The 27,698-nt window shown below is 40.4% G+C and overlaps 1 protein-coding gene across 1 annotated transcript in view; it reads left to right on the plus strand.

Annotated features, from left to right (window-relative positions):
- LOC128636604 (glutamate carboxypeptidase 2-like) overlaps positions 1-27,698 on the plus strand; it is a 345,394-nt gene that overhangs the window by 191,056 nt on the left and 126,640 nt on the right. Inside the window, exon 12 of the mRNA XM_053689599.1 lies at positions 19,086-19,153. Coding sequence (XP_053545574.1) covers positions 19,086-19,153 — 68 coding nt within the window. The remainder of the gene's footprint in view (positions 1-19,085; positions 19,154-27,698) is intronic.

Genomic DNA, 27,698 nt, shown 5'->3' on the forward strand with positions numbered 1-27,698 from the left:
GCTTGGATGAAGATTTCGCAGCCTCTTCTGGACGGATTGGTGATACCCGGCGTGGTGAAGATAAGGTAGGGAGATCTTCAGGGGCTTAGTGTTAGGTTTATTTAAGGGGGGTTTGGGTTAGATAAGGGGTATGTGGGTGGTGGGTTGTAATGTTGGGGGGGGGTATTGTATGTTTTTTTTTACAGGCAAAAGAGCAGAATTCTTTGGGGCATGCCCCCGCAAAAGGCCCTTTTAAGGGCTGGTAAGGTAAAAGAGCTTTTCTATTTTTATTTTAGAATAGGGTAGGGCATTTTTTTATTTTGGGGGGCTTTGTTATTTTATTAGGGGGCTTAGAGTAGGTGTAATTAGCTTAAAATTGTAGTAATATTTTTATAATGTTTGTAAATTATTTTTTTATTTTTTGTAACTTAGTTCATTTTTTATTTTTTGTACTTTAGTTAGTTTATTTAATTGTATTTATTTGTAGGTATTTGTATGTAATTAATTTATTGATAGTGTAGTGTTAGGTTTAATTGTAGATAATTGTAGGTATTTTATTTAATTAATTTATTGATAGTGTAGTGTTAGGCTTAATTGTAACTTAGGTTAGGATTTATTTTACAGGTAATTTTGTAATTATTTTAACTAGGTAGCTATTAAATAGTTATTAACTATTTAATAGCTATTGTACCTGGTTAAAATAAATACAAAGTTACCTGTAAAATAAATATTAATCCTAAAATAGCTACAATATAATTATTATTTATATTGTAGCTATATTAGGGTTTATTTTACAGGTAAGTATTTAACTTTAAATAGGAATAATTTATTTAATAAGTGTTAATTTTTTTCGTTAGATAAAAATTACTGTATATTTAACTTAGGGGGGTGTTAGTGTTAGGGTTAGACTTAGTTTTAGGGGTTAATAAATTTATTAGAGTAGCGGTGAGGTCCGGTCGGCATATTAGGGGTTAATACTTGAAGTTAGGTGTCGGCGATGTTAGGGAGGGCAGATTAGGGGTTAATACTATTTATTATAGGGTTTTTGAGGCAGGAGTGAGGCGGATTAGGGGTTAATAACTTTATTATAGTAGCGGTGAGGTCCGGTTGGCAGATTAGGGGTTAATAATTGTAGGTAGGTGGCGGCGACATTGGGGGCGGCAGATTAGAGGTTAATAAATATAATATAGGGGTCGGCGGTGTTAGGGGCAGCAGATTAGGGGTACATAGGGATAATATAGGTTGCGGCGGTGTACGGAGGGGCAGATTAGGGGTTAATAGTATAATGCAGGGGTCAGCGATAATAGTATAATGCATGGGGTGGCAGATTAGGGGTTAATAAGTGTAAGGTTAGGGGTGTTTAGACTCTGGGTTCATGTTAGGGTGTTAGGTGCAGACATAGGAAGTGTTTCCCCATAGGAAACAATAGGGCTGCGTTAGGAGCTGAACGCTGCTTTTTTGCAGGTGTTTTTTTTCAGCTCAAACTGCCCCATTGATTCCTATGGGGGAATCGTGCACGAGCACGTTTTTGAAGCTGTCCGCGTCCGTAAGCACCGCTGGTATCGAGAGTTGAAGTGGCGGTAAATTATGCTCTACGCTCCTTTTTTGGAGCCTAACGCAGCCATTCTGTGAACTCTAAATTCCAGCGGTATTTAAAAGGTGCGGCCAGAAAAAAGCACGCGTAGCTAACGCACCCCTTCTAACGCAAAACTCCAAATCTAGGCCTTAATGAGGTGTTTTCTGCTTGTAAGGCATTTAACCCCTTAGAGAGGTTTTCAACTGTTTGTGTCAGAGCCTCTACGTGAGATACTAGGGCTGCTGGGTCCATCTTGTGGGCTTGGTTATTACTGTCAGGGTTTCTTATAACTCAGTATTTCCCTGCAAGTCAAAATAGATTTCATTAATGTAAGGACCACAACTGCAGCTTAGTGGTGTTGGGAAGTGTATGTGTGATATTGCTGTTGTTAATGGGGGCAGCATGGGTAGCAGTATCAAACAATGCACTTCACATTAATATTAGGTTCAGGAGAACAATAGCTGAGACAATTGAGCTTCTAGCTCTACTCAGTATTGTTTCTCTGTACCTGGATAAATTATAATAGCAATTGCTAAGAAACCCCAGGATATGCTATTTAAAGATTATATGCTAAAGGTGAAGTAAAGTGTAGTTCAACAAGTGTATTGAGACACCACCTAATAAGTCTCTAACTGAGGTTTGCGGTACATATTAGTGAGATATGGCAGATGTCGTTTATTGCAAGGAAGAGACTTAGTAAAGGATAAGTTGCAGGTTTAAACAAGTTAGCAAACTCGGCAATAACAAAGTCAGTGATCTGAGGTTTAGATGGCAGCTTAACTTACCAACTACTTAGGGAAGAAATCCGGAATTAGTAGGTCTTAGGTTTTTGGTTTCCCAAAATCGGAGGTGGCGAGGTTTGCTTGCTCCGTTGCTCTGCTGTGAGCGGTCTGGTCAGCGCGGCCGCGTACGTTGGCGTGTGACATCACCGCTAAGTCCGTGAGATGAGGATGCAGCTGTGAGAGCGCAGCAGGTTGGGGTGTGTTCTTCGGTAAGTGCTTCCCTGAAGAGAACAGCTTGTATCAGAAATAACCAAGCAGTGATTCCTTGGTGCTGTGTTACTTTATGGTAAATTATGTGGGAGGTGTCAACCATAAGTGTGGAAAAACAGTAACTCTAAAGGATAAGTGAGATAAGTAAGTGTACAGGAGAAATATGACATAACTTGTGTTTCTGGCGAGTCTGAAGACTCGCCAGAAATACGGCCCTTCAAGCTCCGTACGGAGCTTTATAAATATGGGCCTAGGGGTCCAAAAGGGACCTTACATTGTTGTAATCCTCCTATTAATGTTCCTGTTAGATATACCAGAGGTCCAAAAGTGGCCTCTTCTACGTTTTGGTGGTTAAAACTGAGGATTAGATACTGATTTATCCATTTCCTTTTTGTTTTGTTCCATTTTGCAGGTATTATTCAGATACGCGATGCATTATTGTATTTCACTTTATGTATATGCAATTATTTGCTTATATGTCACCTTTATGTCACCTTTGCGTCAACACAAAATCTGTATACTCTCTTTCTTGTTATTTTACAATGGGATTCCTGTATGTTTATTTCTTGTGCCTCAATAAAAATAATTAAAAAGAAAATTTAAAAAAATCTAAAAAAAAAAAAAAACCTTCTCCCGATCCAACCTCCCCATCCAACTAACGCCCTATTTCCCTTCTCCCTCTTGCCTCAAAGCTTCTTGAAAAGCTAGTATATGCATGTCTATCCCATTTTCTTACACTAAACTCCCTCCTTGACCCACTGCAATCTGAATTTCGCCCCCCATCACTCCACAGAGACAGCAGTTGTTAAGGTTGTTAAGGTTACCAACAACCTACTTACAGCAAAACCCAAAGGCCACTTCTATCTGCTTATCCTCCTTAATCAGCCTGCAGCCTTTGATACTGTTGACCACCCTCTTTTCCTCAAAATCTTCCAATCCTTGAGCATTTGCAACACAGTTCTCTTGTGGCTCTCTTCCTATCTCTCTAACTGTACCTTTAGTACCTTTTGCACCTCTCTGCCAATCCCTTCACTGGCTTCCTCTTGCCTCCAGGCTTAAACACAAAACTCTGACATACAAAGCCCTCAACTGCACTGCTCCCTCCTACATCTCAGACCTTGTCTCCAGATACTCTCCCTCCGGACCCCTTGCTCATGATTTCCTTCTCTCATCCTCTTTTGTTACCTCCTCACATTCCCATTTACAAGACTTCTCCAGACTGGCGGATCAGGTCCGCAAGACCTCGCTAAATGCGGAGAGCAATACGCTCTGCACATTTAACATTGCAGCAGCTCATAAGAGCCGCCAGCAGGGAGGTGTCAATCAACCTGATCGTACTCAATCGGGTTGATTTCCGGCGATTCCTGTCCGTCTTTAGACCGCTGCTTCATAACTTGTGTTTCTGGCGAGTCTGAAGGCTTGCCAGAAACACAGCCCTTCAATCTCCGTACGGAGCTTGATAAATATGGGCCATAGTGTGCCTAGAGGCTCCAGTGCTGTAAATCTGGCTTTGAATGTATCTTTTTATTTATTTGGACTCTACCTTTTAATCTTCTACTAATTAATGAATTTTTTATTTTTTTTTAAACTTTATTTATAGAAAAGAATCCAAGACATACATGACAAGTACAATCACATTGGTATAATAGGTTTTGATATCAACAAATGCATAGTAAGACATATAAGGCAGTGACCGTGTTATAAGGCCTGATACTTAAATGAAATCTTCATGCATGCACTTGGACTCATCTTTTTTCAAAAATGTTTTAGTATACAGACAAACAAAGGGAAGAAGAAGAAAGGAAAAAGAAAAAGCATAATGACTAAGATAAGGAAAGAAAGAGAATAGCATAGAAGGAAAAACGGAAAGATCAACAAACAACAAACAACAATTATGCTCATACTCACCCAGGGTACCTCCGGATCCCCCCCATCCAGCCAACACCACGCCTCCGCAAATGAAAGGAATTCTCAACAGTTTGAATCAGTGGAGAGACACCAGTTACCCTTTAGATTTTCATTTAGGACATACTGACTGTTTTTAAAGGGAAGGAGAACTCTATCCCTAACTATGTCTGGTAACTGCATCAAATATACCTCCCATTTAAGAAGAAACCTCTTCACTCTTTTCTCAGGGTCTCCCCTTGTATCTGCCTGCTCAATTAGCATCTCAGTATGTACTGCTCTAAGCAGCTGCTGAAATGGTGGGGTTCTTTCACCCACCCACTCCCTAAGAATAGCCTGTTTAGCTAACATGAGGACTGTAATTATAAAAGTGTTGTATTTATGTGTCTGGTCTCTAGGCGTTAGAAAAATCACATACTGTGCTGAGAGGGATAGATTTTGCTTGGTTAGTTTGCCCAGCCAAAACGAAATCTTCTGCCAGAACTTCTGCACCTTTGGGCACCCCCACATCAGATGAATCCAATCAGGGGACTCCCGGCTACATTTACTGCAGAAATCATGTGCCCCTCGAACCCATTTTGCACGCATGCCAGGGGTAATATAAGCTTGGTGCAAGAACTTTAGGTGCGATTCTCTCAGTTTTGCAGAAATAGTACCCTGAATTGACCTCTCAAAGCTCAAAGTAATCAGCGTTGTGTCCACCTCTAAGTCTTCAAAATGAGACCATTTCGATACGATCCCACGCAAAGTGGAGTCCTCAAAATGACGATACAACAGATTATATGTGTGTGAGAGTCTGTAAGGTCCCAATTTTGCCAAGGTACAAAGTCTGTCTATATTGGAAGGTTCCTTAGACAACAGTCCCCCTGAAATTAGTGTAGAGATGTAATGTCTGCATTGGAAGTACGCAAACCTGTGGGTGCTGGGGAGGTCGTAATTTACCCGCAAGTCTTGAAAAGGTAATATGTCAAAGGTCAAGGGATGCAGTAGTTGATAAAGTCTGGTTAGTTTTGATTCTTGCCATGTCTGAAATGCCTGTGTAGTGTATCCAGGAAGGAAGTTGAGGTTACCCTGTATTGGGAGATATTTACTAGTAGATTTCTGCAATCCCCAGAGTCTACAAATCTTGGCCCAGACTCTCAAGGGGTCCCTAAATAAGACATGGTTTTGTACAAACATGGGTAACGATTTAAGATCCGCATGAGGCAAGAAAGCCAAGTGTAGCGGTTTCATGAAGTTAGAGTCTAGATCAGGGACGGTGTAAAAGTCATTCCCTACCAGCCAATCCAGTATAAAACTAGAAAGGGCTGCCCAATTATACCACATGATATTGGGAAGACGGAGCCCACCCCTACCTACCGGCATTGACAGAGGAGTCTTACCTATCCTGTGTTTCTTACCCTGCCAAATAAAATTACCAATGGAAGTCTGCAAGGAGGCAATGTCTTGCTGGGTGAGAAGCAAGGGCACCATTTGCAAGGGATAAAGAAGCTTAGGCAGAGCGACCATCTTGAAAAGATGCACCCTTCCCGAAAGAGAAAGGGGGAGCTTCACCCAACTCAGCAACATTTGTTTAATATCACTTACAAACCCACTAAGATTAAGAGAATATAATTTATGAGGATTGACATGTATGCGAATGCCCAAGTATTTAAAGCAGCCTTCAGTGATTTTGAGACCAGTACCCGCCAGATTTGTGTTACAAGAATTCTGTAACCATGTGACTTCAGATTTGTCGATATTAATCTTGTATCCTGAAAACTTGCCAAAATCCTCAATAATATCCAAAAGAGGGTGCAAATTGGTACCAGGGTCACCTACGAAGAGCAACAGATCATCAGCATATAAAGAAAGATGCTGCCGTCGGCCATGTATGTTTAGACCTGCACAGTGCTGTCTAATGTAGGATGCTAGGGGCTCAATGGCCAGATCAAAGAGGAGAGGAGAAAGGGGGCACCCCTGTCTCGTACCTCTCTGCAGCGTGAAAGAGGGAGAAAGCCCCCCATTTATTATGAGAGATGCCTTGGGGGCCATGTATAATTGCTGTAAGAAGTTAGAAAAGTTACCCCGGATACCGAAGTGAGATAATGAAGTGTGTAGATGGTCCCACTCAATCCGATCAAACGCCTTTTCAGCGTCAAGCGCTAAAAGGCAAGCATCTGGCAGCTGAGAGGGGGATTGTGCATGTGCGTTGTACCAATAATGGGCCACCACACCAAGAGTCTTCCTAATATTTAACACTGATGACCTTCCTTTTACGAAGCAAGTTTGGTCGGCATGGACTATGTGTGGTAAAACCGTTGCCAACCTATCCGCCAAAATCTTTGTCAGAAGTTTATAATCTCCATTTAACAATGAAATGGGGCGATAAGAGGAGGTAAGAGTGGGATCCCTATCGGGTTTCAATAGAAGACAAATGTTGGCTTCAGAAAAGCTGTCATTCATTTGCTCAATGCCCGCCAAATACGCAGAGTACAGGGAAGATAGGACAGAGGCCAGCTCCTCGTCCAATAACCTAAAATATTCCACGGGCAGCCCATCAGGGCCCGCCGCTTTGCCCAGCTTGCTCTGCCAAATGGCCTTAAGAACCTCCTGAGGGTGTATCCTGGAGTTCAAGAGGGAGGTCTGGTCCTCCGTAAGAGTGGGGAGTTGCACTGCGTCCCAAAAATTGTGCTTTGCTTCTGAATGAATTGTTTAGAATATAGGGAGGTATAATAGTCTACAAATTTGGCCATGATTTCCTTAGAGTCAGCAGTTATGGTACCCCTGGATTTAATAGCTAGAATCTGGGACTTAGGCTTATAAGAGTGAACCAATTTGGCGAGTAACCTGCCAGCCTTATTACCATGCCGATAATAACGCCCCTGCCTGTGAATATTGACTTTATTGTCTTGTTGAGCGAGGTATGTATCCCTAGTCTGCTTAAGGTCATAGTACGTTTTCCTAGTCAGCAACGTAGGGGTAGATAGATAGTTATTATAGGCCTCAGTGAGCTGAGAAAGAAGAGCCCCATCCACCCTCTTAAGCTGCTTGTTATGATGCGCTGTGAAAGAGGTTATGTGGCCCCTCATCACCGCTTTGGAGGCATGCCAAAATAGATCTGGAGTTCTTAAATGGGAAGCATTGTCCGACGCGTAGTGTGTCCAGGAGGCCCTTAAATGGTGACGGAACGCAATATTGTTATAAAGGTGAAGAGGGAATCTCCAATTATTATTTGGAGGCTTAGGAAGCTGAGGCTGAAGGATCAGAGTGACTGGGGCGTGGTCTGAAATAGTAACTTGACCTATACTTGTAGACGAGATCTGTGGCGTGATACTTGGTGCAGTCAAAAAATAGTTAATACGCGACATGGTATGGTGCGTTTTAGAAAGGCAAGTGAAATCTCTCTCAACAGGGTTTCTAGCTCTCCACACATCTACCAGGTTCAAAGTTTCTTTAAAGGAGCCAACAAGGGATTCCTCACGTTTATATCTAGACATACTTATCTTCAAGGCTTTTAGGACTGAAGGGTCCCTAAACCTATCCAGGGGGAGAGCCTGGGCCAAGTTAAAATCACCCCCCATAATTATAGGAGCGTTATATGTGGCCAATGTGGCTAGAAGGTTCGTCCAAAAGTCAGGGTCGTATGCATTAGGGCCATAAACATTGCAAAGGGTGTATGTGGAAGTGTCAATCTGGATTAAAGCAATTATAAATCTCCCCTTCTTGTCTATCTTTACCTTAGAAAAAACAGCTGCTAAACCTTTGCGCACTAGGACTGCAACCCCCCTCTTCCTACCCTCCGTGGGGGAGCTTATAACTTGTCCGACCCAACGTATTTTTAACTTCTCATGTTCCTCAGCTGTCAGTTTCGTCTCTTGGAGCAAAGCTATGTCAGCCCGCAATGAGTCTAAGTGGTGAAGAATCATGCTCCTCTTTGCCGGGGATGTGATGCCCCCTACATTCCAAGCAATGACTTTAATGGGAGGTATCATATCTAAAGCTTATAGTGGTAATAAACCTGCAGCCTGGCAGAGAAACCCATCTAGGTGTTACATTAAATGCAAGGGGTGCAGGGGCATCAGAACTAAAATTTGCTACAATGAATTCAATGCATATAGGCTGTGTATTTTGACTTACGTTTATATGATGACAGTGTTGAGCCTTCGTTAGTTGGCGGTGTGGCGGAGGGGGGGGAGCCAGAGGCCCCCAGGCATCGATTACACAGTAACTGCAGAGGAAGCAAGAACACATAGTGGCATTAGTATTATGCTGAGGCCGAAGTTTTCCAACCACAGCTGTATAAGCAGTGCAAGACATATTCAACATTGCAAAATGTAAAATAACCTCAAGAGGCTCAGCGTAGGGCAGGACAATGGGGTCAGATATACAATGATTAGATCTTCTGTATTGGGACCAACAATTACCAAACACGATTGCATTTATATTGAAAAACATACTCAACATTACAAGGTGTGGCTTTACTTCAAGGGATGCAGCACAGGGCAGAAGGAATGGAACAGGCATACAATGGCCAGATAAGGGCTGGGGTGGGAGATTACATAGCATACACTCAGGATCAACACCCCCGGAACAGAGTAACCCTGCAACACCAACGGTAGTGGACAACAGGAGATGGAAGGCAGACAGGGGATCGCCGTCCAAAGGTGCTAAATGCAGGTCAAGGGCCAAGTATGCAGGAAAGGGAGGGGGAAACCTAGAATGAATAGGGACTCCACCGGTAGCATACCTTTCTGAACCATGATTCATGTGACGTGGGGGGTATTGCATAGCCTTAATAAAGTGGGGTATGTAGGAGCTGGGACTGGAGCAAACATTGAAAGTATTAGGAAAACAAACCATATGAACAACTATACTTATTATGAAATCTGTGTCGCCTACGCGGGCCGGAGAGGAGGCACTGCAACACCTGCAAACGCCAATGACGTAAGAGAGTATTTCCAACAGAGGCAAGTACCCAAAAGCAGAAGGCGACTCTGCATCCCAGTGCCCCCTCCCTGAGCCCCACAGGCGCACACACCAACTGAGAACTATTAACCACAACCAGGGTCTCTGCAAGAGAAAGACCAAGCATATCATGAGATACATTTTATGTAAAAACTGAGAACATTAATTCTTGTTAGAGTCTTATCAACCATTATCCTGCCTTCGCTCTGTGGACAGAAATGCTTGCACTGCTGCAGGCGAATAGAAAGTTTTTGGACCTGAAAGGGTCTGGATCTTCAGGGTAGCTGGAAACATAAGAGCAAATTTGCGCCCCTGTTCATGCAAGGTGGAACAGAGTGAGGCAAAGTCCTTGCTTCTTTTAGTGACTTCCACTGAAAAGTCTTGAAATAACAAGAGGCGGTGATCTTCATAAGTGACTTCTTTAGCCGTTCTATATGCTCTGAGAATGGCAAGCTTGTCCTGGAAATTTAAACACTTAAAGATTACTTGACGTGGTTTTTTCCTGGAGTTGTCCAGATATCTGTTAGGGCCAATGCGGTGTGATCTCTCGATATCCAGTGGGAGGCAATCCGAAGGCATACCTAGGAGCTTTGGAAGGGTTGAGGCAGCAAAGTCCAATAGATCTTTATCATTGATGGATTCAGGAACACCCACAATTCGCAGGTTATTTAGTCTACTGCGGTTTTCTAAATCTTCTACTTTATCCATTAGCTGTTGATTTTGTTTCAGCAAGTGCTTCAATGAAATATCTGATTCTTGCTGCCTATCCTCAACCCCTGAAATTCTCTGTTCTGCAGCAGACATACGTGTAGAAAAAAGCCTCACCTCACTGGTTAAAGTATCAACACCAGCCTGCAAACTGTCCATCTTTGGTAAGAAAAATGCTTTAAGCTCTTGCAAGAGTGAGGAGTGATCACCTGGTGAATTATTTTCAATATCTGCAAGTGAGGTGTTTGCCTGTGATTCAATAAGGATTTTGTGCCTCTTTTCCTGATTTTTTTGATCTTTGACTCATGGTGCTACTTGAAGGCGAAGGCAGCCTGTGAAAATACTCGTCCACTTTCATAGAACAAATTATACAAGAGGACCAAGATTGCTGGAACGTTGTGCATAAACCACGAAGTGACACTGAAATTCTGCGAGATGCAGCAGCCCCTCAGGTTGTGAAAAAGCAAGATGAGTAAGAAACAAACAAACAAGTAAGCTGCATTTACTACAAAAGCATTCCTCCTGCTCAACAGGCTCCTCTCCCCTCCTGTCTCACACCAGAAATGTTAGTCCCAAGTGCAATAAGATAAGTTCACTGAGGTAGTTATGAAACAGTAAAGTGTATCACTTGTCTGGCAAATTATTCATTTAGAAGTTATAGGCCTCGAGTACAATCACAGGATCACAAAAGACAGATGTAAAAGTTTAGCTATACCAGCTACGCAGTAGGAAAAAATATTTTGCCCCGCTCTGAAAATATAGACCATAGATATAGTCCTGAAAAAATTTAGCTATACCAGCTATGCAATGGGGTAAAGTGTTTTATTTGTCAAGCCCCTGTGCGGTCAGAAGTTGCTGGGTTTGTTCACAGCTCCAGCGCTGCAGCTCTCCATCCCAGGCCCCCAGTAATTTACCAACTTGTGTCCTGATATAAGTTTAAGTGTTTTTGTTTTTTAAGGTAAAGTGAAACAGGCCGGTTTACTTAGGTGCAGTCTGGTACCATCGGTATTGCTTTTAAAGTGAGTTAATCAGTTAGCCTGCAATGTCCCTTTAGGGTGCGTGTTACCTGAGTACCGCTTGTTATTGTCCCCTCCTTAGCCGTCGCAAAGATATATAGTCCGGCTTGACCGGTATCATGTAGCGTTGTTGGTGTACTCCTTAGCCTGTATGATTTTGCAGCTCCGTCAGGGCTGAGACGGGTATGGAGGTGGGGAGGGATCCTCCAAGATGGCGCCCGCGAGGTCCGTTAGGTGCGCAGCGTGGCGCAGATAGAAATGCCTTCCGAGGCAAGGGCGATTTTCGGCCTTTCACGATCTTTTCCTGGCCGGTTGGGGTCTTATTACAGCTACCCAACAAGGCGGTAACGTGGGATAAGGCAGCCGGCAGCAGAAAATAGGATATATTTAGAGTTGAATTGCGGAGCTCTTCTCTCCTGCTGCCAGCCGCTAGCTCCGCCCACCGGAAGCTCCTAATTAATTAATTTTAGACACTGTCAGTTAATTCCTTATATGCTCTGCAGTGGGAATGTTCTATTCTAAGCATCTGATTGATTTTGAAGCTTGACTCAACTTGATATAACATTGAAAATCCATTCAGTGTTTCTTATTGCTCTATAAAACACCGGATCATATGCATATTAAAACATATATTTTTGTAACGTATAAATCAGCTGCACAAGCTTTTCTCCCTTTCTATCTGCTATTGATTTTTGCCTCTGCAGATAATTAGAAGCTTATTAAGTTTGTTGTGCAATAAAAGGTCTTTTATTTAGAAATCCTTGTCAGATCAATCCTATAATCTTTTTTTCTTAATAAACAAAAGCCAAGAAATAATATGCGTGCAGCAGAGGCACCAATAAAATGAGTGCAACATTTCCTACATCCTGATGTCCTCGGTCTGTGTTTCCTAAATTGCTCCCTAGTGAAATAAATATTTTGAAATGTTGAAGCAAATGTGTTGTTACAAACATATATCTAGCAATACTCGTCTTAGTTCCAAGCAAATCTACAACACAGTGCATGATGTCACCAGTGATTTCCTATTCTCTCAGGTTCTCTCTCTTTTGTACATCGTATTCGCTCCTACTCTATCCTGCCATTGTTACTTTCTCTCATTTTCTCCCACAGTTCTGTTTTTGTCTCAGGATTCCTACATGCCCAATGAAAATGTTCTCTTAAAGGGACAGTCTAGTCCAAAATAAACTTTCATGATTCAGATAGGGTATGTAATTTTAAACAATTTTCCAATTTACTTTTATCACCAATTTTGCTTTGTTCTCTTGGTATTCTTAGTTGAAAGCTTAACCTAGGAGGTTCATATGTTAATTTCTTAGACCTTGAAGGCCACCTCTTTTCAGAATGCATTTTAACAGTTTTTCACCACTAGAGGGTGTTAGTTCATGTGTTTCATATAGATAACACTGTGCTCATGCACGTGAAGTTACCTGGGAGCAGGCACTGATTGGCTAAACTGCAAGTTTGTCAAAAGAACTAAAATAAAGGGGCAGTTTGCAGAGGCTTAGATACAAGATAATCACAGAGGTTAAAAGTATATTAATATAACTGTGTTGGTTATGCAAAACTGGGGATTGGGTAATAAAGGGATTATCTATCTTTTAAAACAATAAAAATTCTGGTGTAGACTGTCCCTTTAATTAAAGGGATAGAAAAGTCAAAATTAAACTTGCAAGCATCAGATAGAGTATGTAATCTTAACTTAACTTTTAAAATCACTTCTATTTTCAAATGTGCTTTGTTCTCTTGGTATCCATTGTTGAAAAAGAATATGCACATATCCTACACTAGTGGGAGCTAGCTGGTGATGATGCCTGCATACATTTGTCTCTTGTGATTGGCTAACTAGATATGTTTAGCTAGCTTCCAGTAGTGCAGTTCTGTTCCTTCAGCAAAGGATAACAAGAAAATGAAGCATATTTGATGATAAAAGTACATTTGAAAGTTGTTTAAAATTGTATGTTCAATCCGAGTCATGAATTACATTTTTGGGGTTTCCTGTTCCTTTAAGTATCAGGAGGGTTGTTTTTATATTCCAGAAGATAATGGATGAGAAATTATTTGTATTAAAAAATGTTTAATTTTGCATTATATATTTTTTTAACCTATTCTTTGTGACTTTAATGGGACTGTAAATGTAAAAAATAAAGTCAAATAATTCTGCACATAGTGCAGAAGTATGTAACATAACCTTAGCAACAGCTTGTAAAATCAAAAGATTTTGAGGGATTTTATCACCTATATACTTACCTTGTCTCCTCTCCAGGCTCTTCTGATCATGGGGCATATTTATCAAGCTCCGAATGGAGCTTGATGCCTCGTGTTTCTGGCGAGCCTGCAGGCTCTCCAGAAACAGCAGGTATGAAGCAGCGGTCACAAAGACCGCTGCTCCATAACCTGTCCGCCTGCTCTGAGCCCTATCAAACTATTTAACTAAATGTAGCACGCTCCCACTCTAGTCTGGTAGCGGGAGCGAGCTACATTTTGTTCAATAGTACGATTGAGAATTACTTTTTAAAATAAGAAATGATCAGAAGAGCCTGGAGAGGAGACGAGGTAAGTGTAACTTAAGGGGATAAAATCTCTCAAAATCTTTTGATTTTACAAGCTGTCGCTAAGATAATGTTACAAGCATATCCCTGCTAGATTCTACTTTACATATCACAGCTTAGCTTTTTACATGTATGTGTTCATGAGTGTGTGCATATGTGTGTGTGCACAATTGCACAAAAAGTTTATGAACCCTTTGTTATAACAATGATTTCTCCATGGATTACTCATAAAGGGAACTGCACAAGCACAAACTAAATTAACAAGCGTGTAAGCGTGAATGAAGACCTTGCGTAAACGGTTAAGGGCTAAATTACAAGTGGAGTGCTAATTTATCGCACACCCGTAAATGGGCAAAGTCGCCTGTTAATGGGCGCGCAATAAATAACCAGCCATTAACCTCTGGTTAATTTTTAAAATGTCCCCCAATTGCCACAAAATACAGTTTGTAGTGCTTTTTTAAAAAATAAAAAATAGTAGCATTAAAAAAAAAAAAAAGGAGGGAACTTCCGGGCGGTGACCATGAAAGGTCGCAAGACTGTCTACTCCTTCAAATCTCAATACAAATCAATATACAATCTTCTCTCCAAATCTTCATTGAATACTGTTTTCCATCTATAATTCTATAGCAGAGAAGGCTTGTGTGAATGATACCAATATTATTGGATTTGACGTTGGATTCAGCTTACCGGAGCACTTTAAAGGATGCAGCCTACCATTTAACCCCCGGCAGGGCACTTGCGTGCCTCTGTCGTTAATGAGCAGTGAAAACCCTGCAAGACACTGCAGAACCCTCCTCATCTTGTGAAATACCCTTAATCTCCTACTGTACTAGGAAAGTAATGGCACTCTATTCGCAAGCACTCGAGGTCACGATATGTACCCTACTTGAGAAATATTATCAGAGACTATGCTCTATAATAGTTAATGGATTTGGCACATGCCAGCAATCCTGTGAAACCCATGATGGATTCCGGACTCCCAAAATCTTTCCACAAACGCAGTCACCCTCTGAGACCGATAATGGGGCCAATACACCATCAGCGACAAAATGGGAAGATTCACCTAAAGAGTTAACAGAAGAAGAGATCCCAATAAGGGCTCAGTCCCCTAGGTCTGTGGTTTCCGCTATGAGATGAGCGGAACTCATATGGAGTAGAGAGAAGCTTCTGTTGAGTTGAATCCTCTAAAGGAGCAGAGTACCCACGCCATACCCCTCTGATCGGATACAATCTCCTCAGACAACGAAAAAGTAAACCTCTCTCTTCTACAAGGGTGGAACCCCTACTCTGATGGATTTCAGGTCCATAATAAGCCCTATATTTTCTTACCTCCTCCTCAATGGCCCAGCGACATCGACTACCGGAGATGTGCCATGGACTTTCCCCTAGTCGAGGCTTGGTACCGGTGCAGTTGCTCATATAAAGCAGGGGTAGGCTGACTTTACCGGATCATTAACTGAGTGCGATACTTGTAAAGCTTACGTTCCTGTGTGTGATCTCTAGGTTCTCAGATCAAAGCATCATAGTTACTTTATTAAAATTCTGTCATGGTTCCTACTATTTCCCAAAGCTAAGTCGCTTTACCTGATTGGGAATCTAGGCCTATTTTTAAGATCTTACGTTTAAATAAATCTTTGCTATTCTCATGTTGAATACTTGTCATCATAATGAGGGTAATGTTTATGAATAGTATTACATGTGTTATTGATATATTTGTCAATGATTTACCAATATAAGTACATTTTTGTTTGTAGCTCTTAAATTAAATTAACCCAAATAATACATTTGCAGCAATTAGTGGGTTAAATAACATAGAGCGTTATACTCAGAGAATTATTTCTGCCACGCATATGAGCTAAAGTATATATTAAGCTCAATATTTGTTGCAGAGATTAAAGAGTCTTAAGATTTGTTGAAAAGGTTCTAACAAACAGTTTGCAACTCTAGTCATATAAGTATAATAGGTTGGTTTTGTTAAACATAATGAACATAGTCAGTCCAATCACCTCTTGAGAAAATTAACTTGTAGAGTGGTAAGTACAAATGTATTTTTACGGTATTACCAGTTATGAAATAAGTGTTACAATACTTGCGGTCTGATGCGATGAATATGACTGATGATTTGAACAGCTGTTACCAAGAGCCGATGTCGTGACCGAGCAGAGTGGAGTAATGCAGAAGAAAAACTTGGCTTCAGCGTTACCGGAACAAAGGTGAGATGAGAGGTCATGTGATGAGCCATTTAGGTGTTGAGTCTGCAGCTGAGCAGTGATTTCCAAATAAGTAACAGAGTTTGCAAATGTTACAGAGAATCTGTCTCTTATAAACAGATGCAGCCTTGATGGAAATAAGATACTTGCGACTTTGAGTCCAAACAAAGTTCGAGATTACTTATCAAAGATAATGCAGACAAGTTGAAAAGGACCTAATAATCAAAGTTAGTTAAAGGGAAAAAGACACAGATCAATACTTGAGGGCTAACTTCCTTCAATGTTCAGGCAATGTTAGAAAAGGGAATGCGGCAATAAATACCCCAGGTAGTGGGAGGAGAGTTCTCCTAAGGTGTGCAGGACTTAAAGGTATATTACAATATTCTCATGTCCTTGAGTTGTAAGTATTATGACCTAAGCTCAGTGTAAAACACGATCAATTTTAATATGCTTAAATAGTTAAGATGGAAGATAGCTTTTAAATATGCGTTATACAACGCAGTGCACACTTAGTTTATTACTCCATTGAAGTAAACATCACTCAAAAGAAGAACATGCTTTATTTAATGATGATCTCAAGATCTGAAATACTTGAAGAGCCCTGTTCATCCAAATCATTAGAAAGATTAGCACACGTTAATCATGGGACCTGCTATATTTTAGTTTCATATCAGGCGCTAGTTTGTTTTTCTCTATATTTTGCCTATAAAGTTCATGAAAGCATATTACAGTACTATATAGGTTATGCATTAGGAAAGATATTAATCTAGGTAATCAATTCTTAGTCCTGCTGCTTACGGCTGGGGCAGTGGGATGTTGACCTTGGTACATGAATTTATTCATCTTTCCTGACCTGTTGAAAGCTAAGAACTGAAACAAGACTTAGTACTACTAGCTTTATTATTTGCACCCAACCTACAATGGCATATACTACATATTTATTCTGACCCATAAGAGTATCCTGCTCTCTTTTTTATACCCATAGTTACCAATCAAGAAGTGTTAATAGAACAGATAATATTTGTTGCCCCCCTAAGGTAGCCTATTTATAAGTTAAAGAGGCCTAGCGTAGCCTCCTATGTGTTTGGGGGTCTTTTCCTTTTCTTAAAATTACACAAAATAAAAAATGTAAAATTACAGAAAAAAAATAAACATAGCTATCCAAAATAAAAAATTTAAACTAAACTAATACCCCTATAAAAAATCCCCCAAAAAATAAAAACACCCCCTAATCTAATACTAAACTACCAATAGCCCTTAAAAGGTCTTTTGTAGGACCACCCACCAAATCCCCCAAAATAAAAAAAACCTAACACTAAAAAATAAAACTAAACTACCCATTGCCGCTAAAGGGGCATTTGTATGGGCACCCCCCTTAAAAGGGCATTCAGCTCTTTTACTGTCCTTAAAAGGGCAATCAGCTCTTTTCCAGCCCAAAAGCCCTAATCTAAAACATAAAAGCCTTCTTCCAGGCGGCTCCATCATCTTCTATCTTCATCCAGAACGAAGGCGGCGCAGAGCTGTCTTCCCCGATGCATGGATCCTCAGCGGTGTTCCTCAACGGTAGCGTTCCTTGGCGGCATAGAGGCTCTTCTTCTTCATCCGATGAAGTTTGAATGCAAGGTACCGCAATCAATTTGGGGTACCTTGCATTCCTATTGGCTGACATTTTTAAATCAGCCAATAGGATTAAAGCTACTGAAATCCTATTGGCTGTTCAAATCAGCCAATAAGATGTCAGTAGCTTTTAATGCCCTGGCATAAATTGAGGGCTACCTGTATACATTTTCAAATACTGCAAGATGGTGGCATGAACCCCACAAGTGTACATTCCTACTCAAATAACCACACTTCAAACCAAAGGGGTGGAAAAGCCTGCAGCCCAATTTATAAATGATTATTTCCCTTACACACTTAACAAAGTGATAAATTCAAAACAACTGCAATGTAAACTTTAGAGGTGTGAAATTGCCATTGTATTTGTCAGTTTCGGTTAGATTCCCAGTTTCTATCCCAATAACAACCATAACAGAAAACATATCTTTTGAGTGATGCTATTGGCTTTTCATAGCCGAATCCATTTTGGATTATGGTGACTCAAAAAGCATGAACCCCATATCCATGTCTCGCAACATTTGTTGCTGGGTATCAGGGACTCAGGAGGTTGATGTTGGTCTTTCACCATTTTGTGGGTGGAGCCATTTTGGAAGGGGTGAATAATGGGCAGCATTGTGGGCATGACTGGTTAGTTGGTGTTTGTTCCTGGGCAGTTTGTGGGTGTTGTGTGGGTTGAGCTAAGGGAAATTCTGTAAATAGGGACATATGGCTGTCTGAAAAGGACAGCGGGACAGTGCTCAGAACCAGGGACTGTCCCTCTTAAATAGTGACATTTAGGAGGTCGGCGGCTAAAACCAAGACCATGAGACGATATTAGAAAGATTGTGATTGACCCCAGAGTTATTATTTTTCATTTACAAAACTCTATCCAAAACCTTTGCATTTTGTTCTGTTAGCACTCAAGTCTTTCTTCCCCAGAGCTCTCTCCTTCTATATTATATTTTTATGACAGAAATAAACATTGGGAATAATTTGATGCAAACATGTTGGCCTAATTTAACATAATTAGTGATATAATGAACATTGCTCCTTCTTGATGACAACTGATTTATGTTAAAATCATATTTTCTTGTACCTTGAAAATAAAATGAAAATAAATGTAAATATTCCATGTTTAAAGGGACACTGAACCCAAAATTTTTCTTTTGTGATTCAAATAGAGCATGAAATTTTAAGCAACTTTCTAATTTACTCCTATTATCATATTTTCTTCATTCTCTTGGTATCTTTATTTGAAATGCAAGAATGTAAGTTTAGATGCCGGCCCATTGTTGGTGAACAACCTGGGTTATTCTTGCTGATTGGTAGATACATTCATCCACCAATAAAAAAGTGCTCTCCAGAGTTCTGAACCAATAAAAAAAGCTTCAAAAGAAAGAATCACAAAAGAAAAAAATTGGGTTCAGTGTCCCTTTAACTGAAAATATTCACTAGACATGAGCAGAATTTACCTGGAAAATGAGGAGAATGTCATTCTAATTTAATCTCAATCTTTAATTATTTATGGTAGTTTGCTATGATTTTTGTAACATTGATTGTTCTTGTAAAAACAAGTCTTGATTCATGTGCAATTCTGTTCCTAACAGGAAATTCCACCCTTCGTGCACTTGCTACACCCATCCTGCACAAAGTGTTGTTTGAGGCTGCAAAAAAGGTAAAGGCTTAAATTGTAATCTGGCATCTCTGGCTAATACAGGTACAATTCTCTTTATCCAAACTGGTCGGGACCAGAAAAGGTTTGGTTTTCAGAATAGTTAGAATTTTGGAATTTATATATTTGCATTTTTTAAAATGGGACAGCTTGGAGTGAAAAAGGAACCAATGTAAACAGCAATATCTTATGTCCTTTAGGCAATATGTACGCATCATAACACAGCTTATACAAGAAACCTAACGGTATATTTGTATCATTTGTAATACTTTTGTATACATAGCACCATCAGAAAGATAGTACAGTACTGTAATCAGAAAGGTTATACTAGTCATTTTAAATAAATATAGACTTGCATTTGCAGAGAAGATTGTGACTGGCTGACAAAAATCATTTTAGTTTTAATAAAATATTAATGAAAAATGTTTTTTTATGAAAAAGCCTGGATTTTAAAATAATAATGGATTTTGGAAATCCTGATTTGGGAATGTGTACCTTTATTGTACACATGCATCTAAAATGTATTAATATATTGACATACCTCATAAAGGGCCCCATGTACAAAGCAAAGTATAGACAAAGTCCCCAACTTGGTAACCTGTCCTCCTGTCTTTGCGGCAAGAGAACGGCGGACTCTATACATCCTCTGCCTGCCTGAACTATTGCACATGGTTTGTCTTGTGAAACGTCACCCCCTCGCTCTTGCACAACCTGTCAATCACCCTGAACGAACGTGCAGAGGTTAAGAAGCAGTGGTCATATGACCGCTTCTGACATTGCTGCAAGCAGACTTGCATGAGCAAGTCTGCACTATAAGGGCTTCAAAGCAGCATTTGATGCTTAGTACATGGAGCTCAAGCACAGTCTAGTCAAAATTAAACTTTTGTTATTCAGTTAGGCCATGCACTTTTAAACAACATTTTAATTTACTTTTATCATCAAATTTTCTTTGTTCTCTAGGTATTCTTTGTTGAAAGCTAAACTTAATTAGGCTCATATGCTAATTTTTAAACCCTTGAAGGCCACCTCTTATCTCACTGCATTTTGATAGATTTTAAAGCTAGAAAGCTTTAGTTTGTATGTGCCATATAGGCAACATTGTGCTCACTCCAGTGGAGTTATCTAGGAGTCAGCACTGATTGGCTGAAATGCAAGTCTGTCAAGAGAACTGAAATAACGGGGCAGTCTGCAGAGACTTAGATACAAGATAATCACAGAGGTAAAAAGTATATTAATATAACCGTTATGGTTCTGCAAAACTGGGGAATGTGTAATAAAGGGATTATTCTTTATAAACAATATACCTTCTAGAATAGACTGTCCCTTTAAATTGCACTGACTATTTATACAGAATGGCACACATTTTAATTTATAGAGACATGCAATTAATAAAATTAATTCTAAAAAGTAATTGGGTAGTTTCAAATTGTTGCATTTAAAAAGTAATTTTTTCTGAAACTTTGATCAATGTTTCTGCATCAATAATGATTCTTCAAAATGGGTGTGATCTTTCATTAAAGGGAGATTGCATTCAAAACCTTTCTTCTTTGCTTCATCTAAAACATTGCTTTTTTTATTATTCAACCAATAAGGATAAGTAGCGAGTACAAAACATTTTCAATTTAAACAGCTTTCACTTAACATTTTGTTCATAAAAAATAAAAAAAAAATTCAACATGTGTAAAATCTGCTCTTTCATATGCATGCTTGAAATGTTTTAAAAACAGTGTCCCTTTAAAGTGATGGTAAATTCAACAGATCTATTACTTTACATGCTCTGTAAAATAAACAAATAATATGAGTTTCATACATGAAAAAACACGATCTTTAAAATGAGTGCAGTAATTTGTATGTTACCTCTACTTTTCTATGGCATCCTCCGGCACAAAGACCTTTTTTTTTACGTTTTCGCCGCTGACCAATCCAAATCATGGCATTTTGGCATGTTTCAATAAAAAAAAAATTTGAGACCCAGATGACCACAGTTATTGCGACAGAATTACACGGAGCACATCTTTGACTCAATCTATTTGTAAGTATATTAATGCAGCAAGATCCAATTTAGCATTAATTACACATATAAATAAGAGCAATAAAGCAAGAATTAGAGAGAGGATGGGACCACTATCTACATCACAGTGGCAATAGAAGGAAGTAATAGGGGGCGGAGCATAATAATTCTGGAACGGATCAGTAAGTTTTTAATTTTAGCAATAATTCGATTATATATTAACTTAAAAAGTTATCGACTAATAAAAATATATTACATATATAAAGAATGTTCTAAAAATGTAAAAATTACCATCACTTTAAGCTTGTTGATGTATCTCTTGAGTGTCACGGCAAAACAATGTTCTAATGGATGATGACATCAGAGTATTTCCTAAAAGCTGGGGGCCAAGGACCTGAGGACCAGTGTGGGCACAGATAAACATACAGGGGTACAAAACTCTGTGCTCTCCCTTAGAACTGCAAAACAGAATGCTGCCACTGAGCCACTCGGATTAAAATGTAGATTACTTAATGGGGCATGAAACCCCAATTTTTCTTTTATGACTCAGATAGAGAATACAATTTTAACAATTTTCCAATTTACTCCTGTATTAATTTAATGTTCTTCATTCTCTTGGTATCCTTTGTTGAAGAAGCAGAAATGCACTACTGGGAGCTAGCTAAATCCATTGTGTGAGCCAATAACATGATGCTGAAGCTGTTTAGTTGATCTTTATATACATATACACTAGACTTGTGCATTTGTTTTGTTACAAAAGTGAATTTGTGACAAAAACACGGATATTCATTTCAATATCCGAACAAATGCACTAAATTAATAATGTGTTTTACTGTGTATGCACTGTAAATTATTTACATTGCAATGTTCTTCAATAGGCTAAAATGTTCTATGTGTTTTTAAATATATAGTCCTATATTTATCTGTATATACCTATACCTACAGTATATATATATATATATAAGTATATATATATATATATATATATATATATATATATATATATATATATTAAATCATCAGATGTATAGAAATATCTATTTAAAAATAAAAAGAACATTTTCTTCTCTATGAAGAACATTGGAATGTAAAATACTTATAACTACCTTCAGATTAGTGCAGTTGGTCTAATGCGTGTCGGGTTAGCCCGCAAGCAATTTGTGTTTTTTCAGTTTGCACACTCCATTGAAGTCTATGGGGAAATAAATTAACGCTGTTGCAATATCCAAAATCCTGAAGTTAGGCATTTACTTTAAACTTGTAATATGTGTGCTAACCTGCATGCATTAAAGTTTACTGCCAACAGCGTTTGCACATGAGCGAAATCACTAAATAGTGCGCCACTGTAATCTGGCCCATGGTGTACAAATCCCTCCCATCAGAAGACTAGATTGTAAACTTTGCAAGAAAACAGAATTTATGCTTACCTGATAAATTACTTTCTCCAACGGTGTGTCCGGTCCACGGCGTCATCCATTACTTGTGGGATATTCTCCTCCCCCACAGGGAAAGGCAAGGAGAGCACACAGCAAGAGCTGTCCATATAGTCCCTCCCAGGCTCCGCCCCCCCAGTCATTCGACCGACGGTTAGGAGAAAAAAAGGAGAAACTATAGGGTGCCGTGGTGACTGTAGTGTATAGAGAGAGAAATTTTTCAAACCTGATTAAAAAACCAGGGCGGGCCGTGGACCGGACACACCGTTGGAGAAAGTAATTTATCAGGTAAGCATAAATTCTGTTTTCTCCAACATTGGTGTGTCCGGTCCACGGCGTCATCCATTACTTGTGGGAACCAATACCAAAGCTTTAGGACACGGATGAAGGGAGGGAGCAAATCAGGTTACCTAAACAGAAGGCACCACGGCTTGCAAAACCTTTCTCCCAAAAACAGCCTCCGAAGAAGCAAAAAGTATCAAATTTGTAGAATTTGGCAAAAGTGTGCAGAGAAGACCAAGTTGCTGCCTCACATATCTGATCAACAGAAGCCTCGTTCTTGAAGGCCCATGTGGAAGCCACAGCCCTAGTAGAGTGAGCTGTGATTCGTTCAGGAGGCTGCCATCCGGCAGTCTCATAAGCCAATCGGATAATGCTTTTCAGCCAGAAAGAAAGAGAGGTAGCAGTAGCTTTTTGTCCTCTCCTCTTACCAGAATAAACGACAAACAAAAAAGAAGTTTTGTCTGAAATCCTTTGTTGCTTCTAAATAGAACTTTAAAGCACGGACTACATCTAAATGGTGTAACAAATGTTCCTTCTTTGAAACTGGATTCGGACACAAAGAAGGGACAACTATTTCCTGGTTAATATTCTTGTTGGAAACAACTTTTGGAAGAAAACCAGGCTTGGTACGCAAAACAACCTTATCTGAATGGAACACCAGATAGGGTGGATCACACTGCAAAGCAGATAGTTCAGAAACTCTTCTAGCATAAGAAATAGCAACCAAAAACAGAACTTTCCAAGATAGTAACTTGATATCTATGGAATGTTAGGGTTTCAAATGGAACCCCTTGAAGAACTGAAAAAACTAAATTTAGACTCCAGGGAGGAGTCAAAGGTCTGTAAACAGGTTTGATTCTGACCAAAGCCTGTACAAAAGCTTGTACATCTGGCACAGCTGCCAGTCGTCTGTGTAACAAGACAGATAAAGCATCTCTGTCCTTTTAGAGAACTCGTTGACAATCCCTTATCCAAACCTTCTTGTTAGAAAGGAGAGGATCCTGGGAATATTAATCCATGAGAATCCCTTGGATTCACACCAACAGATATATCCTTTCCATATTTTATGGTAAATCCTTCTAGTCACAGGTTTTCTGGCTTGGACCAGAGTATCTATCACTGAATCTGAAAACCCGCGCTTGGATAAAATCAAGCGTTCAATTTCCAAGCAGTCAGCTGGAGAGAAACTAGATTTGGATGTTCGAATGGACCTTGCACTAGAAGATCCTGTCTCAAAGGTAGCTTCCATGGTGGAGCCGATGACATATTCACCAGGTCTGCATACCAAGTCCTGCGTGGCCACGCAGGAGCTATCAGAATCACTGAGGCATTCTCCTGTTTGATCCTGGCTACAAGCCTGGGAAGGAGAGGGAACGGTGGAAATGCATAAGCTAGGTTGAACGACCAAGGCGTCACTAATGCATCCACTAGAGTCGCCTTGGGATCCCTGGATCTGGACCCGTAGCAAGGAACCTTGAAGTTCTGAGGAGACGCCATCAGATCCATGTCTGGAATGTCCCATAATTGAGTCAACTGGGAAAAAACCTCCAGGTGGAGTTCCCACTCCCCCGGATGGAAAGTCTGACGACTCAGATAATCCGCCTCCCAGTTGTCTACTCCTGGGATGTGAATTGCAGATAGATGGCAGGAGTGATCCTCCGCCCATTTGATGATCTTGGATACCTCTCTCATCGCCAAGGAACTCTTTGTTCCTCCCTGATGGTTGATGTGAGCTACAGTCGTCATGTTGTCTGACTGGAATCTTATGAATCCGGCCTTCGCTAGTTGAGGCCAAGCCCGGAGAGCATTGAATATCGCTCTCAGTTCCAGGATGTTTATCGGGAGAAGAGACTCTTCCCGAGACCATAGACCCTGAGCTTTCAGGGAATCCCAGACCGCGCCCCAGCCTAATAGACTGGCGTCGGTCGTGACAATGACCCACTCTGGTCTGCGGAAACTCATTCCCTGAGACAGGTGATCCTGTGACAACCACCAACGGAGTGAGTCTCTGGTCATCTGGTCTACTTGAATCTTTGGAGACAAGTCTGTATAGTCCCCATTCCACTGCTTGAGCATGTACAGTTGTAATGGTCTTAGATGAATTTGAGCAAAAGGAACTATGTCCATTGCTGCAACCATCAACCCTACTACTACCATGCACTGAGCTATGGAAGGCTGCAGAATAGAGTGAAGAACTTGACAAGCTTTAGAAGCTTTGACTTTCTGACTTGTCAGGAAGATCTTCATTTTTAAAGAATCTATTATCGTTCCCAAGAAGGGAACTCTTGTCGACGATGACAGGGAACTCTTTTCTACGTTCACCTTCCACCCGTGAGATATGAGAAAGGCTAGAACAATGTCTGTATGAGCCTTTGCTTTGGAAAGAGACGACGTTTGGATTAGAATGTCGTCCAGATAAGGTGCCACTGCAATACCCCTTGGTCTTAGAACCTCTAGAAGGGACCCTAGCACCTTTGTGAAAATCCTTGGATGATCTTTGTGGATAGGAATATGTAGATACGCATCCTTTAAATCCACGGTAGTCATAAATTGACCCTCCTGGATTGTAGATAAAATTGTTCGAATGGTTTCCATTTGAACGATGGAACTCTGAGAAATTTGTTTAGAATTTTTAAATCCAGAATTGGTCTGAAAATTCCCTCTTTTTTGGGAACTACAAACAGATTTGAGTAAAACCCCCGACCTTGTTCCACAGTTGGAACTGGGTGTATCACTCCCATCTTTAACAGGTCTTCTACACAATGTAAGAATGCCTGTCTCTTTATTTGGTTTGAAGATAAGTTAGACATGTGGAACCTTCCCCTTGAGGGTAGTTCCTTGAACTCCAGAAGAAAACCCTGAGAGACTATTTCTAGTGTCCAGGGATCCTGAACATCTCTTGCCTAAGCCTGAGCAAAGAGAGAGAGTCTGCCCCCTACTAGATCCGGTCCCGGATCGGGGGCTACCCCTTCATGCTGTTTTGGTAGCAGCAGCAGGCTTCTTGGCCTGTTTACCCTTGTTCCAGCCTTGCATTGATTTCCAAGCTGGTTTAGTCTGGGAAGCGTTACCCTCTTGTCTAGAGGCTGCCGAGTTGGAAGCCGGTCCGTTCCTGAAATTGCGAATGGAACGAAAATTGGACTTATTCTTAGCCTTAAAAGGTTTATCTTGTGGGAGGGCATGGCCCTTTCCCTCAGTGATGTCTGAAATAATCTCTTTCAAATCTGGCCCAAAAAGGGTCTTACCTTTGAAAGGGGTATTAAGCAATTTTGTCTTGGAAGATACATCCGCCGACCAAGACTTTAGCCAGAGCGCTCTACGCGCCCCAATTGTAAACCCTGAATTTTTCGCCACTAACCTCGCTAACTGCAAAGCGGTGTCTAAAATAAAGGAATTAGCTAACTTAAGTGCGTGAATTCTGTCCATGACTTCCTCATACAGAGTCTCCCTACTGAGCGACTTTTCCAGTTCCTCGAACCAGAACCACGCCGCTGTAGTGACAGGAATAATGCACGAAATAGGTTAAAGGAGGTAACCTTGCTGTACAAAAATCTTTTTAAGCAAACCCTCCAATTTTTTATCCATAGGATCTGTGAAAGCACAATTGCCCTCAATAGGAATGGTCGTGCGCTTGGCTAGAGTAGAAACCGCCCCCTCGACCTTAGGGACTGTTTGCCATGTGTCCTTCCTGGGGTCGACCATAGGGAACAATTTCTTAAATATAGGAGGAGGGACAAAAGGTATGCCTGGCTTCTCCCACTCCTTATTCACTATGTCCGCCACCCGTTTAGGTATCGGAAAAGCATCAGGGTGCACCGGGACCTCAAGGAACTTGTCCATCTTGCACAATTTTTCTGGGTTGACCAGATTGTCACAATCATCCAGAGTAGATAGCACCTCCTTAAGTAATGCGCGGAGATGCTCTAATTTTGATTTAAATGTCACAACATCAGGTTCTGCCTGCTGAGAAATTCTTCCTGTATCAGAAATTTCCCCATCTGACAAACCCTCCCTCACTGCCACTTCAGATTGGTGTGAGGGTATGACAGAAAAATTATCATCAGCGCCCTCCTGCTCTACAGTGTTTAAAACAGAGCAATCGCGCTTTCTCTGAAATGCTGGCATTTTGGATAAAATATTAGCTATGGAGTTATCCATTACTGCCGTCAATTGCTGCATAGTAACAAGCATTGGCGCACTAGAAGTACTAGGGGTCGCCTACGCGGGCATAACTGGTATAGACACAGAAGGAGATGATGTAGAACTATGTCTACTTCCTTTATCTGAGGAATCATCCTGGGCAACTTTACAATTTGTGACAGTACTGTCCTTACTTTGTTTGGACGCTATGGCACAATTATCACACATATTTGAAGGAGGAACCACATTGGCTACCATACATACAGAACATGATCTATCTGAAGGTACAGACATGTTAAACAGGCTTAAACTGGTTAATAAAGCACAAAAACCGTTTTAAAACAAAACCGTTACTGTCTCTTTAAATGTTAAACAGGGCACACTTTATTACTGAATATGTGAAAAACTATGAAGGAATTATCCAATCTTTACCAAATTTTCACCACAGTGTCTAAATGCATTCAAAGTATTGCACCCCAATTTTCAAGCTGTTAATCCTTAAATTGTGGAAACCGGAGCCGTTTTTAATTTTAACCCCCTTACAGTCCCAGCTACAGCCTTTGCTGCAACTTCACCAATCCCAGGGGGGTATATGATATCAAATGAAGCCTTCTAGGAACGTTTTTAGTGGATTCCAGACCCACACACATGCAGCTGCATGTACTGTACTCAAAAGTAACTGCAC

Source organism: Bombina bombina, chromosome 1, assembly GCF_027579735.1.
Source record: "Bombina bombina isolate aBomBom1 chromosome 1, aBomBom1.pri, whole genome shotgun sequence".
NCBI lineage: Eukaryota > Metazoa > Chordata > Amphibia > Anura > Bombinatoridae > Bombina > Bombina bombina.